General features: G+C 36.8%; 1 protein-coding gene across 1 annotated transcript in view; it reads right to left on the reverse strand.

The window, feature by feature from the left end:
* PIEZO2 (piezo type mechanosensitive ion channel component 2) overlaps window positions 1-15550 on the reverse strand; it is a gene marked incomplete in the record, with an annotated part of 2710318 nt that overhangs the window by 804799 nt on the left and 1889969 nt on the right. Inside the window, 1 exon segment of the mRNA XM_044067359.1 lies at window positions 14299-14459. Coding sequence (XP_043923294.1) covers window positions 14299-14459 — 161 coding nt within the window.

Here is a 15550-nt window from a genome sequence, read left to right on the forward strand (position 1 = left end):
ATTTCATGGGCAAATATTGATTCCCCGGAGTTGTTTTTGTATGTGATGGTTTTGATTAAGTCTTTGTTGGAGGACCGAAGTTGTCTATTTGAATTGTAGAAGTTCAGCATGCCAGTCAGGTTGGGGGTTTTATCAGGATAGTACAGAATTAGATGAGATAAGCTGAGCTGATGGTACCTTTATAGGTTTGGAAATTCAAGCCATTACAAGGCATCTAGGGAAAGGCAGTGGTGGGATCGTGATTTGGCATTGGTAGCGAATCTAGCAATTTTGTTGTAACAGATGGGAAGCTTATTAAGGTCAATTTTGCAAAGATTAGTTAGAATTGGGGATATATAAAGTAGCGTAGATAGGAAGTGGGTCCTGGCTATTGCAATTTGAGATTTGGTAGTTAGATAACTTTTACAGTGATAGAGGGAACCTAGCTTTTTGTGGACTTTAGTGATGGTTGTTGATATGTGCTTTGTAAATTTGAGTTGCTGGTTAATGTTAACTCCTAGGAGTTTAGCCTCAGTGACGGGGTGATTTGGGTTTTGCTGGTGGTGAGTATAGAGAAGGTAAGGCTGCTCGTTTTAGTAGAGTGGAATAGCATTAGTTGTGTTTTCTTGAGATTTAGTATGAGTTGTGAGTTGTTAAGCCAGTTCCCTATTTCAGAGAAGGCTTCTTGGGCTTTTTGATGGAGAAGTTGGATGTTGGGTGCAGAGCACATGAGAGTTGTGTCGTCAGCATATTAGACTATGTTGGCTTCAGAGGTAGCTGAGTGGAGTTGGTTTGTGAAGATATTAAAAAGAAGGGGTCTTAGGACTGATCCTTGTGGCATGCCTAAGGAGGTTGGGAGTGGGGGGGATAGAGAGTTATGGCATTTGACGGATTGTTGGTGATTATCTAAATAGCTTTTAAACCAGAGGAGGGTGGGGTTGTTAAGACTGAGGTCAGAGAGACAAGACAGTAGCTTATTATGTGAGACTGTGTCAAATGCCTTGGATAAATCTAGGAAGGTAGCTGAGCAAATTTACCTAGATTCCTATGGGAGTTTATAGTATTGGTGAATTTGAGTAGGGCAGTGGTGGTGCTGTGGGATGGGTGAAATCCGTGTTGGGTTGAGGAAAGAAGGTTGTTGTTGAGGAGATAGGAGAGGGACTGATGATGAATACATCTTTCTAGGATCTTAGAGAGGGGTGAGGGAATTGCAACTGGTTGATAGTTGAAAGGTCTAGAGAGGGGCCACCTTTGTGGAATGGTATGATATATGAGGTTTTCCATAGGAATGGAATGATGTGTTCGGTGATGGATCTATTTATTAGAAGTGAAATGGGATAGGCTCTAGCTGTGGATGCAATTTGGAGGTATTCAGCAGGAAGGTTATCAGCTGCAAGGGTGGTTGACTTGAGTTTGGCTAGGAGTTTTTGGATAGTAGAGGTAGGAACAGACTTAAGTGTGAAAGATATGGTATTTATTTTTACAAAGTTCCAGGTAGCTGTGCTGGCACAAGTCATCTAACCACTGCTATACTTCTCCCTGGCATGGCTGGCAATGCCTCCTATTGTCACAAACAAAAACACCAAATTGTACTCACTGGACAACACTAAAAATTAGAGGACATAAGAAATAGAATATCTTATGGATGTTGGTAATAACTGTTTAAACAGAAGTAAATGGGGGAAAGTACCACAAATCCATCACTACAATACTTTTCTACAATCCATAGCATCAGAGCATAAGAGCTATTTTCCTGTAATTCATTAAAGACTACCATGAGCCATATGGCTGGCACTAGAAAGGCCCTCTTCCCTTGATGTGGTATTTTGCTGTTCAGAGACACATTAGCCATGACAAGGTAAGATGTCATAATCATCTAATTTGAATGTCTCTGAATCAGTTACTACAATGACCTGCATTTCATGGTGGGACACTGCTGCTCCTGTAGGCATTGGCTCCCCTCCAATCACTAGTACACTCACAGATGCACACACACACACACACACACACACACACACACACACACACACACACACACACACACACACACACACACACACACACACACACACACACACACACCACAGTCCCCATACCTGACCTTGATCTGCCTGCCTACCATGGTTCCTCCCACACCCTGTTCCCCATCCTGAAGCTGGTGATTTTGTGGTATTTTACTCTTGAGCAGTCCCATGTGTCTAATCCTCTTCCCCACACTCTGATACCAGTAGTGCTGACAGTGCCAATAAAGCACTGAATTGAAATGCATCCCTGGTATCTAGTGTCCCCCCACCAATCCTTGTACTGCTGATGATGCTGTTAAGGCAATGAATTTAAATGTATCCCTGGTATCTAGTGTCCCCCCACCAATCCCTGTACTGCTGATGGTGCTGTTAAGGCATTGAATTTAAATGTATCCCTGGTATCTAGTGTTCCCCTACCAATCCCTATACTGCTGATGGTGCTGAGAAGGCACGGAATTTAAATTGCATCCCTGATGTCTAGTTGATTCCTCCACCACCCCATCCCCATAACGGTCTCTATGACAGGTAGCTGAATGCAACGTTTTGGCCATGTTCAATACCATGATGTGATGAGGCCAACTGTGCTGAAGTACTTGGCTGATTAATTACCTGAATCATTCAGCATGTAGATGTCTTCCTGCAGGCAGTTGCAGGGGTGAACACAAGGTTAATTAGCATATGCCTCTCCCCTGGATTGCCTCATTAACGTTCAGCGCAGTTGTGGGGGCAGGCCTACTGAGTGCTGCATATCTTCATGCTAGATCACCATGCAGCACTGTGTTAGTGTACACGTTGTGGTACCTTCATGAATATGTGTATATCTTTGTACCCCTGGAGGAAAAAATAAATAAACAAAAGAACAGAAATAGTAGAAATGTATTTGTAATAATAGAAAAGTTGGTTTGGAAGGGAACACCATAGAAGCACTTCTGAAAAGCATAACTGTTCTGTACTTGGAGGTGAATGAATTGGAGGACACATGGAAGCATCAAATCCCTGCAAAAGCCTTATGCAGATGAATTTTATACAGGGCATTTACTTGTGCCAAGGAAGAAGGCCAGGAAACGAATGTGAGCAGTCTCTGTTCGAGTCAAACAAGACATTTGCTGCAAACTGTGACAACCAATTTGTTAACCTAGCTGGGAATGCATTCCAGCATGGATAATATGAGGGACAGTTTGGCTAGAGTAGACATTTCCATGGTAATGGCCAAAAAAGTCCAACATGAAGGATGAGCTGTGAGATGACGCAGTCTGCCTTGTAGTAATTTAATACACTTAAAAAGAATATTGTTGAATACAAACTTTTATTTGGTGTTCCTATAATGACACTTTGACACTGCAGTATACATACCTGGAATGTGTTTTAATGAAATTGCTGAGTTATTTTAAAAAGCCAAATATTGATCTTACGTGGAAAATATGCCTTTGCTAGAACAGTAATCTAGAAGAATTCATACTGAAATATATGCAGAAACTGACTTCTTTCTAGACAAATAATAGGATTCGAAAACTTGAACTATACAATAAAGTTTCAAGAACAGTTATATTCTGTTATTTTACAGACTACATTGAAATGACCTCAGTCTGATTTATAAGGCAATGCTGATCCTGTTCTGTTTGAAAGCTTATGTCTTGGATGCACCATTGCCAGAGTTAATACCAGATCAAGGAGGGTAATACTAAAAATGAATATTGGTCTAAAAACAAAGATACAAAAAAATGCAGCTCCATTACACAACAGTTCCAAGATCATGGAATATTATGAAATATACATCCTCTTACTATTATAAAAAGTTAACAATTGATATCACTGAAAAATAATCTTGATAATCTTGATGTATGTGTGTGTGTGTGTGTGTGTGTGTGCGTGAGCACGTATGCGTGTGTGTGTGTGTGTGTGTGTGTATATATATATATATATATAATATATATATATATATATATATTTATATATATATATATATATATATATATATATAAATATATATATATATATATATATATATATAAATATATATATATATATATATATATATATATATATATATATATATATATATATATATATATATATATATATATATATATATATAATATATATATATATATATATATATATATATATTTATATATATATATATATATATATATATATATATTTATATATATATATATATATATATAAATATAAATATATATACGTAGATAGATATAGATAAATATAGATATAGATATGGGGAAAAAAACTAAAGTATCCATATGGGGTTACAGCAATCAAGCTTACTAAAGGTCAATGGGTCGTTTGATAGCTAAACCTATGAACCATATTACACAATGTGAAAAGTGTGTGGCATAAATGAGTGCAAAATGCATGCTAATTTCTGCAGTAAATTATTTAGTTGGTCAACTGACTTTTGTCTTTGACCATCTTACTGGTTTAGGCAATCCTGCCCTCCTGAAGTGCTCTGTTTGGCCTGGTCTATTAGTTATAATATGGAATCCAATGTTGTTGTTGTTTGTCTTTCGGCTTTCTCCGGGTAAGGGGTCACCACAGCGGAACTTCAGTCCGCTAATGATTGGCAGTAGATTTTTTTACAAAATACCGAGGTGCCAGCTCGATGCTCAACCTTCATCGAAGGCACGCCCATTTACGCATGCATGTCTTTCGAATGCTACCCAACCGCGGGGAGGACATACAGACTCTGCACAGAAGGCACTCCCAAGCCAAGCCAAGAATCGAACAGGAAAACCTCTTGCTGTGAGGTAACAATGCTACAGCTGTATAATGCGGAATCCAATGTATCAGTTTTATTCAAAACCAGTGTGCTTAACATATTTGGAAACATGCGGCCTTCAGAGGAATGCCTCTATATTTACTACAATGGACTGAATATTTGTGCATTTTTCTAATGCTTCTGTGATTCTATTAATTGTATTAACTGTTCACTTGCTGTGATTTGGTCTTAAACAAAAAAAAGCTGATCTCTGCCTTGCCACGCCCCTTTGATGTGTATGATAATGCAAATAGTAGGCAGGATATCGCCAGTGATCAGCCATGTAAATGTTAGACTGAGCAGCAGATAACATACCTTGAAGCGACTGGTGCTAGGAGTAGTTCAATGAAGTCCCTTTGTATGTGAATGTTTAACAATTTAACAATTATCTGAACACTTTTTTAATGCAGCCAGTGCAAGCTTTATTCATCTTCACTGGGAAGTCAGAGAGTTTTCTTAGTATGATAGTCTGAACGCACTTTAGTAAGCAAAAACATTCAGCACATATGGTGCAGTTTTCTTAGGGTGTATAACTAAACTATTTGCCACTTGGTAAAAGTGAAATGTTTCTCCATGTCAACTGAAAGCAAGTATGTAAGTTGTGGAAATGTATTTAATCAAGTTACCTCTGGGGCTTAAGGGACAGACACAGAGTAAGAAGGAGGAATGGAAACGACATTAAATAAAATTATGTGAAAGAAAAGGTTTATGAAGAACATAACTTCAGTGAAGAACTTAACAAGGCAATATCCTTTTTAGACTGGAGGGTAAATGTGGTTATTAACCTTCTTAAATCCAGCAGTTGAACTCTACTCTTTATACAGCTTTCCTTTATTATAGATAATAAAAACTGGTGAAATGTCTGGTAAAAAATAACAGCTACAAAATGCTGACTTTCATGTTAACACAGAATATGATTACAAAGTCCTTATTAAAGATTCCATCTGCATGTTTAGTTTTGACTACATATGAAATGGTGACCCATTTCTGCACAAGATAGGCTAGACAACAACAAAATCCATTCTCTGAATTTGCTGTGTATTGAAGCAGCAATATTGCTGCCTTTTAACTTTTGTATTGATACATTTAAGTTTTATTTTCCCATTGCCAAGCTATTCTTGAAAACTCCTACACTGTATATACTGACATTCATCAGATTACTATGTACTAATGAATTGCATATCTTTTTTTGTTCTTTAGGTAATGTTTAAGTTTCTGTTCAAGTATGTTTCTTTGAGAAGAAATTTTAATTTCAGTGATATGCATGCATGGTGTGTGTGTGTGTGTGTGTGTGTGTGTGTGTGTGTGTGTGTGTGTGTGTGTGTGTGTGTGTGTGTGTGTGCGCATGAGCTTCATATAGCTTGATAATTTATTCACAGGTATTTTGAGCATGATTACTACTGGATTTTAATATATCACTAGAATTATTTTAACTTCTTTCTTTTTTTATTTTATTTTTTGAGCAAGTGGGCAATGTCCTTCTATGCCAGGATGCATCAACAAAGAGTACACACACAGTATACATGTTACCAGACTATTACTTTTTTCTTGTTCAAAAGTTCAACAGTAAAGAGTGTGCTATCTGGTGAATTGTATAGTGCTATTATAAATGCAGCTGAACGTGCTAGTGCACTGTCCCCACTGAGTGACACAGAGGCTTCCCTTTTAGCTCTTGGATAGAAACTTAACTCTTTCCAAAACATGCAGCCACACCTGTCACAGTACACTTGTATTCTTTAGGACAACAGCCATTAAGCATCATACTGTACTGTTTGTCTGGCATACCTCAGTGTAGCTCAGCAGCTTAGCAGAGCACTGGTCAGTTTGAAACAAGTAAGAATGGTGTATAAGGAAGGAAAAAAAATATAAAATTTACATGGATATCAATGGTCATGAAAAATACAGTGCTCAGAGGACATGCAATAAGACTAAAGATGGTAGACAACAATACCATTTAAGGTAGAATGAAGTAGGAAAAGCAACCAGAACGAAAAAGCAGAAAGTGAAGCAATAAAATGACATCAGGATCAGATACGAAGAGTGATATAAGAGAGGAGAAGAAGGCAGACTAAAAAAGAATGAGCAGAAAGCATCAATAAAAAATTGGGTATATGTCAAACCACCGTACGTTTCCTTATGTGAGCTAGTATTCAGCAAGACCACAGGAGCGAATGTTTAATACAACAAGCGTTTATTTTAGAGAAAAGTTACTCATCGAATTACATTAGTTGGCCACCTTTTAGCAGAATGATACATTCTGCATTATTATACCAAGACGTACTTACAAATAGTTGAGAATCCAATGCTGTATATGTTAATCTTTATCAAGTATTTATTTATAACTATGAGTATTTACTGTAACTGTATAAAACAGAACCTATTCCTAGAGAGTGTTATATATAAGCATAGCTTTAAAATAAGCTGCTAAGTATGACAGTGTGATGGGATATATAGTATTTCACATGTAAGGTGCTATTTTACTTTTATGTTCAGTACAGTTAAGGACGAATTCTAGTTTAATTTATTGTTTATATTTGAAGGGTACTATTATACAGTTAAGTACTGTTGTATGTATAGCATTTTGAGTGCAGAAAGTGCTATTTTTTTACATTAGTTAATCACTGGGTTTTTGTAATGCTTGCGGTGTTGGTTAACTATGGCAATTCAATAATGTGAACTTCGGTGATGTTAAATTTGCTGTATTAAACCTTCGTTCCTGTGGTCTCGCTGAATGGTAGTTCGTGGAAGGAAACATTTGATGGTTTGACATAGATCCAAAAAAGCAGTGTCCCAAAATGAATGTTTGTGCCAAGTAAAAGAAGGGATATGTACACCTGTGTGAGAAGAAGAACCATAATAAGACACTGATGCCAGTCCTTTCACAGAAGAAAGACTCTCGAAACATCTCCAGAAACTAGAGGTGTATATAACAAAGGGGCACATATGTAATTCATCCAAGAATTCTTTAAGAAGTAAGGAATAAATATGGTAATGCCACTTGGTAGCTTGTTCAAAAACTCATGAGAAAAGCACAACATTAAAGAATCAGATGCAGTTTCCATTAAGTGAAATTGGAGCAAAACAGTTTGTCAATTTAACTTCAGTTGTAGGAAAATCCATCTGGAAACAGTAAGGCATTGGAACCAAGATAGTCTGATTAGCATCACAGAGGCCATACCAGATAAAGAGGCTGTCAACACGGCCTGTTTAGACTTTAGACAGCTATCTGACACAATGCTGCCAGTAGGTTACTCAATATTCTAACAAGTCAGGGACTGCATGTCAACTCTGGGGCAGGTATGTTTTAGTGTATTTACAGGTGTCACAGCTGATGGTTTCCAGGAGAAAAGTCTCATTTTTTTTCTCTTGATGGGACATAGCTGAGCAACAGAAAGACAGTCAAGAAGATGAAGAGATGATGACTAACAACTTGATAAAAATAGCAGAATTAAGAAATGGCAACTTAAATTCAGAGAAAAAACAATAGAAAATGATGTTTCTGGTTAGGAAATCTCAGGAAATAATGGACAGTTTCACAAAAAAAAAAATAACAGCAACATCATATCTGGAAGATGACTCTGTGAGCGATTGCTGGAGATGGCTTAAACACAAACAAACAAATGTGACAGTGCAAAGGATGTCTGGATTTCACCTATGCAGGCAATTAAAACCTTGCATGGAGTACAATGTATAGGAATCCACATCACTGTAATCACTCTAAAAGGACAGTGGCAATTCACAAAAGGGCAAAAAGGATGGTTCCTAATTTGCACAGAGACTTTCACTGTTCACCATGCATAATCAGGAAGAAAGAAAGCCCAGGGGACAACTCAAAAACCTTTAAGTACTTTAGGGAATACTGAGAATCTCAGTTGAAAGGTGAACAAAGCAGGAAAAACAGATGCAACATTTTGCCTCAGAAAGGGTAGAGACTGACAGAAACAGTACCTTTGAAGAGTCAGCTTGTACAAAGCAAGTAACAGAACAAGATAATACATGAGATAGATACCGGGTAATTCTTATGAAGGTGTATTAATAAATAAAACAGGCAAATCATAGACTGCTGAAATAGATCTTAGTCAAAGCAAATTCCTACCCAATTAATAAATAACTAGTTTTCGTTACTTGGCATTTGTTTACCAGGAAAGACTGAATGGATAATAAAGTACCCATTTTCAGCAGAGGCCCAGGGAGAAAAGCTGCAGATACATATAGTTAAATCATTGCTTTTTTAGTAGAATGAAAAGAGTCAACAGACATAATAAAATCAGAATATTCAGTCATAATCTACACATGGTTCATACATTATGACAGGAGTAACAGATGATTTACATAACATGGAAAATCATAGGCTATGTGAAAAGGGCAGGAATAGAACATGTTCATTGGACTGATATTTATTTATTGATTGATTTAGTTAACTCAAAAAAGTGTTAGTTGAGTAGGGTCTGCTGCTCCTCCATTAGATAGGCAGAAGGGGCAGACGTGTTATTAATGTCTGTGATTCTAAAGTTCTATGTCCTGAGTTTGGTTTCACATTTAGAAATGTAGTGATCAACTAAGATGCAATACTCAACATCTGCTATGAATTACTGACCAGGATTTGAACCTTATGACTAAAAACCATAACGTACTTAATACCGAGTAGTCAAGTAACTAAACAGAGAAGTAAGCTAATTCAACAGCATGACTGAGACACCTGTGAATAAAACCCAAAGCCAATACATCTGACAGTGATGTTACTGTGTCTAGGTGTTAGTGGCAGTGAGCTCTTTAAAAGGATCTGTCTGTTCTTCTACATATTTTTCCAATTGAAAACTATAATACCCATAAATAAGTCGAAGACCAATGAATATGAGCGAATGGTGGTGCCAGTAGTCTACATCTGTCTCTTGGATGGATATTATCCAGCTGTTGAACCCCCCATTTGCTGCTGGAGTATCATGCTGTTATCTCCATTTCCTGATGGGGATATCATCTTGCTTTTGAGACCACCATTACCTACAGTTGGTTGACGTGAGTACACTGCTCTTCCCTGCTTCTGACTCCTAAAGAGCTTCCTTTAATGCATCCTGGCTACATGATATTACTTTAATGCATCCTGGCTACATGATATTATTGGCATGGAGTCACTAGTGCAACAAAGTATTACTTTTGTACTTTCTGCTGTGAAATGGATACTACGGCATATACTGGCTTAAGACTAAGTATTGCCAATCATACCTCTCAACTGTCCAGATTTTCACAGACTGTCCAGAGTTTTGCCTTGTATTTTGGTCTCTTCCTAATAAAATCACTGAGAATTGAAGCCAGTAAATAATGACATACATATGAGTTTCACATGTCATATCCTTCAGACAATAAGCTATTATTGTAGCAACTTTCTAACTTTATAAGAGCAATATTTCAAATCTGTCCCTATTTTTGGGCCTTTGCCCCCTCCCCAATTATTTTTGGCTTTATCCCGATTTCTTGCTAAGATGTTGAGAGGTATGTTTCTAGCGCCTAACACCTATGGAGTTCCACTGCAGCAGTCAACATTTTGCACTGGGCTTAGAATGCCATAGTAGTCTGCCAGTTATACTTTGACAAATGATGTTAGCTAGGATGGAAAAAAACAGCACCTCTCAAACTCAGTACCATGAATATATACTCTGGCATGCATTTTGTGGGGCTTTAAAGAACTCTGATGCTCATGATCTAAAATGTGAGACCAGACTAACTAAATATGATTCACAGTAGTTACACTTCTACCTTACATATGGGTGAACATAGCTATTTTATCTTCAGTAATGCACCTGACAGATGTAATCGAAAAGGTACAAGAGAAGGTTTGCAAAATGGTTTACGCACATATTAAATTTCTGAGATAGAAAACTCTCAAAGACCTGTTACGAATGACAGACATGAGCTGGTGGATGCATCAATTGTGCAAGTCATTACTAAGACAGGACCGCTACAGGTTAGCTCCTGTGCTATAACAAACTGCTGGCTCATCTGAGACTGCACAAATTATGTATTTTTGTTCTTCCAGAAACAAAGTTACAGTCTCTGGATTGCATTCAATCTGTATTATAGCTGGATTAAATGCTTGTATCAATTTTATTACAAATGAACTCAATATACATGCAGATTGTGCTCAGTACATTATTAATGATTGCTTTTTGCTGTTAAATACATATGCATGCATACAAAAAATTATAGTCACTAGAAAAATGTTAAAAGAAGGATGCATACAGGGACTAGGCAATGTAGTGTGTGTGTGTGTGTGTGTGTGTGTGTGTGTGTGTGTGTGTTTGTTTTACAGGAGACTATCATGAAATTAAGGAAGTAAGCAGATGGCTGAGACATTATCTCCGGTGGATGCATCTTTGAAACTTTCAAGATGTCAGATATAAAGATTCTATTCATAGTTAGAAACTGAGAGCACCTACCTCACTCATCCTATAAACATTTCCCAGCTCTGTCATACAAAAGTCTAAGTAGGAGATGACACATTACTGGTGCATGCATGCACTTTAACCCTCCCACTCCGTAATGTTACCAAATATCAAACATGGTATAAGAAATAAAGGATACCTGTGCTGTATATCATCCTACCATCTCAGGACTTCTTGAGAAATGCTACTCAATGATATCCCCAGCTAGACATGGCCAGTGACAGTTACATGTATGCATCTAACTTTATGACTGACAGAAGCAGGAAAATAATAAATCCTGCATGTATTATGTTGGGAAATTAACCAGAGGTGTGCAGTCCCTTCTGCACCAAACACCACATATGGGATGCTGAAACTGTTAGCAGAATAATGGAACGAGCTGTCACCCCACAGTACTTAACTGCAAATCTTACTGAAACCAATACAGTGGGGCTTTCCACAGAGGAATAAATATCATTACAAACAGGGTTATGAAAGTCACCAAGCGGAAGTGGGAATAACGGATGAGAACTACAAACATGCATATGTACAGTTTGATCCTAAACATCTCTCATTGCAAAATGACATGCTCATTGTCTGGTATAGCCAAGACAGAAACATGGATGCTGTGCTGACTTTTAGTGACAATAATACAATGACAAGGCCAGTTAACAATATGGCTGATGGATAGCATATTTCAAACACTGGCAACCAAATATGCGCAATTATACACAATTCATATATGCACTGTGGGAATTACTTTTCAGCACATAGATAATTTACAGGATGTTCTTTTATATCCAAATGCATACAAACCGTATACCTTACTATGTCCCAATCTGTACAAAGATGTGAGCAGGATACAGTAACAATAGTGATCCTGTATACTTACAGCTAAATTTAAGACTTTTAGCAATATGGGTAGCCACCATCATGCTGCCTTGTAAAGCCTGCATCCAGGACTGCAATGTACATCCACTGTTGCCTGAAGATATATATCAATATCTACACATAAATCTATACTTTACCTATATCTATTCCTATATCTAATCTATATCTATACCTGTACCTATATCTTTATCTATACCTATATCTATATCTATATCTAATCTATATCTATACGTATATCTATATCTATACCTATACTTATATATATCTATATCTAGCTATATGCAGTATGTATGCATTATATAGTCTGCATGCTTTATTTCAAATGTACAGAATGTTAACAGCTGTTTTTGCTCTCACAGATTGCAAAGTACGTTGAAAGCCAAGTGGAGGAGTAATTGAATGGAACCATGTTGAGTGTTGCTTTTAGTGAAGATATGTGCAGTAGTGATATGTGGGAGTGAGAGTGTACATGTGAGTGCTTGTGGGTTAGTGTGAGAGTAAGTGCTGCGAAGGAGGTACATTTTGTGCTGTGCATGTGTGGCGTTGAGTGTGAAGTGCGTCCATGTGGCTCGTTTAGTGGCACTGCTAGGGAATGGGTTTTTAGAAATGTAATGTATAGGGTTGAGGTTAAGCCAGGGGAAGGCTTATTGTTAGGGTTAGTGATTCATGTCAATTAATCAAGCACAGTTTCAGTGAATGTAAAACAGCTGAAAAATGTCTGCCAAAACTACTTTCATTGAAAATCTGAGGAAACATTTTTTTTTCAGAGGGCAAGGAACCCTGTACTCCCCACAGCCCTCAAAAATATAAATGCCAAGTCCAAAGTTGCAAAAAATGAGTTTCTGTGAACTTAGTTTGATCCATTTATGTTATCCAAAAGTAACTTCAGCTAACTGACAGGAACGCAGGGTTAACACATATGAGTAAGTTGGTGCAAGGGGTTGATGTACTTTGTGTATGTGTGCGTGTGTGTGTGTGTGTGTGTGTGTGTGTGTGTGTGTGTGTGTGTGTGTGTGTGTGTGTGTGTGTGTATTGTACATGAACTATAGTCGCATATGACTTCTCTACATTAACTAAATACAGTGTCTAATATACAAATATTTATGCATGGTGCTCTTTCCATGGAATTGATTCAATAATTCAGAACACTTGACTGTAGTGATTTATGAATTTATCTATGATCCATTACAAGTGACATGACTTTAACTTTGCTACAACCATGTGAAAATACCTACCAATAATGCAAGTGATTTTTTAAATAAATACATTTTGGAACCATATTCTGCTTACTGCAATTTTTGTATAAAGTATGAAAAAAGAAATAAACCTATGAAGAGAGGTTTGTGAGTGTCACTACAATGAAGAAAAAAAAACCCCACTAAACTTCAGCATTGTTAGTTTCTGTCTGCTGTCTTTCAGCATCAAGTTATTTATTTGCCAAATGACAGTCTGCCTCATGCTTTGTAATAAGCATGTACTAACAGTGTAGATTACAGATAAAATTAAATCTCTTATGACATTATTCTTACTACTAAACCAAAGACAATATTGTGATGTAAGAATACATAAAAATTTATCTTTTCCTGTTGTTGTGCTACTTTGATACAATAATATTATTACACTTTATTTAACTATCTAACCATAGTTAATAAAAATGTTCTGTTTAAATGAGCAAGGCATGTTTTTTTTTTTTTTTTGTTATTCCTGTAGGGATTGTACAATAACTTTAAGGAATGCTTTCAACACAAACTATTTTTTTATTTTTATGGTCACCGAGGCCAAGGCATGTTTTAGATGAGTGAATAATTACTACAATCTGGTATATTATGTCTAGTTTAAATGTGGGTAAAGGGACGTATGTAGTTATAACAGATACTGCTTAGTTTCTCACAACTGATTGGAGAGGTACAAACCTTTGACGATTTTTCAGCAGTTATATCCTTAACAGGATCATCAATTGCTATACAGACCCTTTCTTGTCATATATCACCTGTCAATCTCTCCTGAACTTAACAGTGTATACTGTTTTGTCTCTGACTATCCATCATGTGATCTACACTTCACAGAAGTATCAGAACAAGCAAGTTTGGTTGCTAAGCAAAAGTAGAAGACCTACCCTTTTAAAACTGATCATCTTTTCTGTAAAGATGAAATGACACAAGTACAAAAGGAAACAAAGTATCATGAACAGTGGTTTTACTCTACTAACCTCTTTTATGGTGACCCAGATAATGTACGATGAGACGATTTTGATTATATGGAGCTCTAGAATCCACCATACAAAAACCTGAAGCTTGTGAAAATATTCCAGAAATTTTAGGAAAAGCACTGTGAGACGATCTATCACAAGATGCCACTTATTTCTTAAGTCTGAAATAACCAAAATATATAGAACTCAGTTAAAAGTGGTTCAAAGTAAGTGAGTTATTTGCAGAATATCACAGTGCAACATACACAGTACACACAGTAGAGGGTGCTTCATAATCAGAATAACAGTTATAAAAAATTAGCTTCCCTGTTTATATAAACATGATCAATTAAATATGTATAAAAAAGTGCATAAGAAAGGCTCTCAAAAGGCAATAAAGTGTGTTAAGGATACCTAAGTGCTGGCTGGTAAAGAACAGTGACAGAAGGTAAAACAGGTTTTAAAAGCTGCTAGAATTTCACTTTGACACACTTATAGACACACAAATGTGGCAGAATTAAGTGTCTAACAGCTTTTAAAAGCATTAGTTCAGATGAGCTCATTGCTTCAAAAGCTGTTAAAGCTAACACATCATTTTGCACTCCTGCATATTTTACCTGTAACTTTTATTACTTGCAGTGGATAAAGCTTTGTGCACTACAAATAATTATGATCGTGGCACTGAGATAGATGTCAAAATTCACCTCTTGAGCTTCAATCTCGACATGAACTTCTTGGCACCCATGTGTCAAACTCACGATAAGCTCATGATCAAAGACTTATCATACTCATCTATATCATAACTACCTTGCAGTTGTCAGCATATTTGATTATTCATAGTCCACACCCAACATTTACATCGGAGAACAGTCCAAAAAGAAGCAGTCCTAGTACACTACTGGTATCCATTGTTGGGATAAACAGTTGTCCCTCACTAGGATGTTTTGCGCCCTATTACATAGCCAGTGTTTTTCCTATTGTATAACATATGGATTGACATTTATTGCTCTTAATTTGACAAATATTCCCTTATGTGGGATAGTTTTGAATGGTTTAGCAATGCAGGATAAGCAGTATGCAGACTTAAAACTTTCATTGGTTGCTGATGTTGCCTATTTGAAGAATATTATAAAACTGAAAATGCAATATCTGCCTGTATGAAACTAATATTGTCCCATATCTAATGGATGTAGAACCCTTGGTTATTTTGAAGAAGCTCTGATATGACTCCATCATTCTAAACAGAATACTGGTCAGGTTAGCGGGACTAAGT

The sequence above is a fragment of the Protopterus annectens genome, chromosome 3.part1 (assembly GCF_019279795.1).
Source record: "Protopterus annectens isolate FY-2018-M chromosome 3.part1, PAN1.0, whole genome shotgun sequence".
Lineage (NCBI taxonomy): Eukaryota > Metazoa > Chordata > Ceratodontiformes > Protopteridae > Protopterus > Protopterus annectens.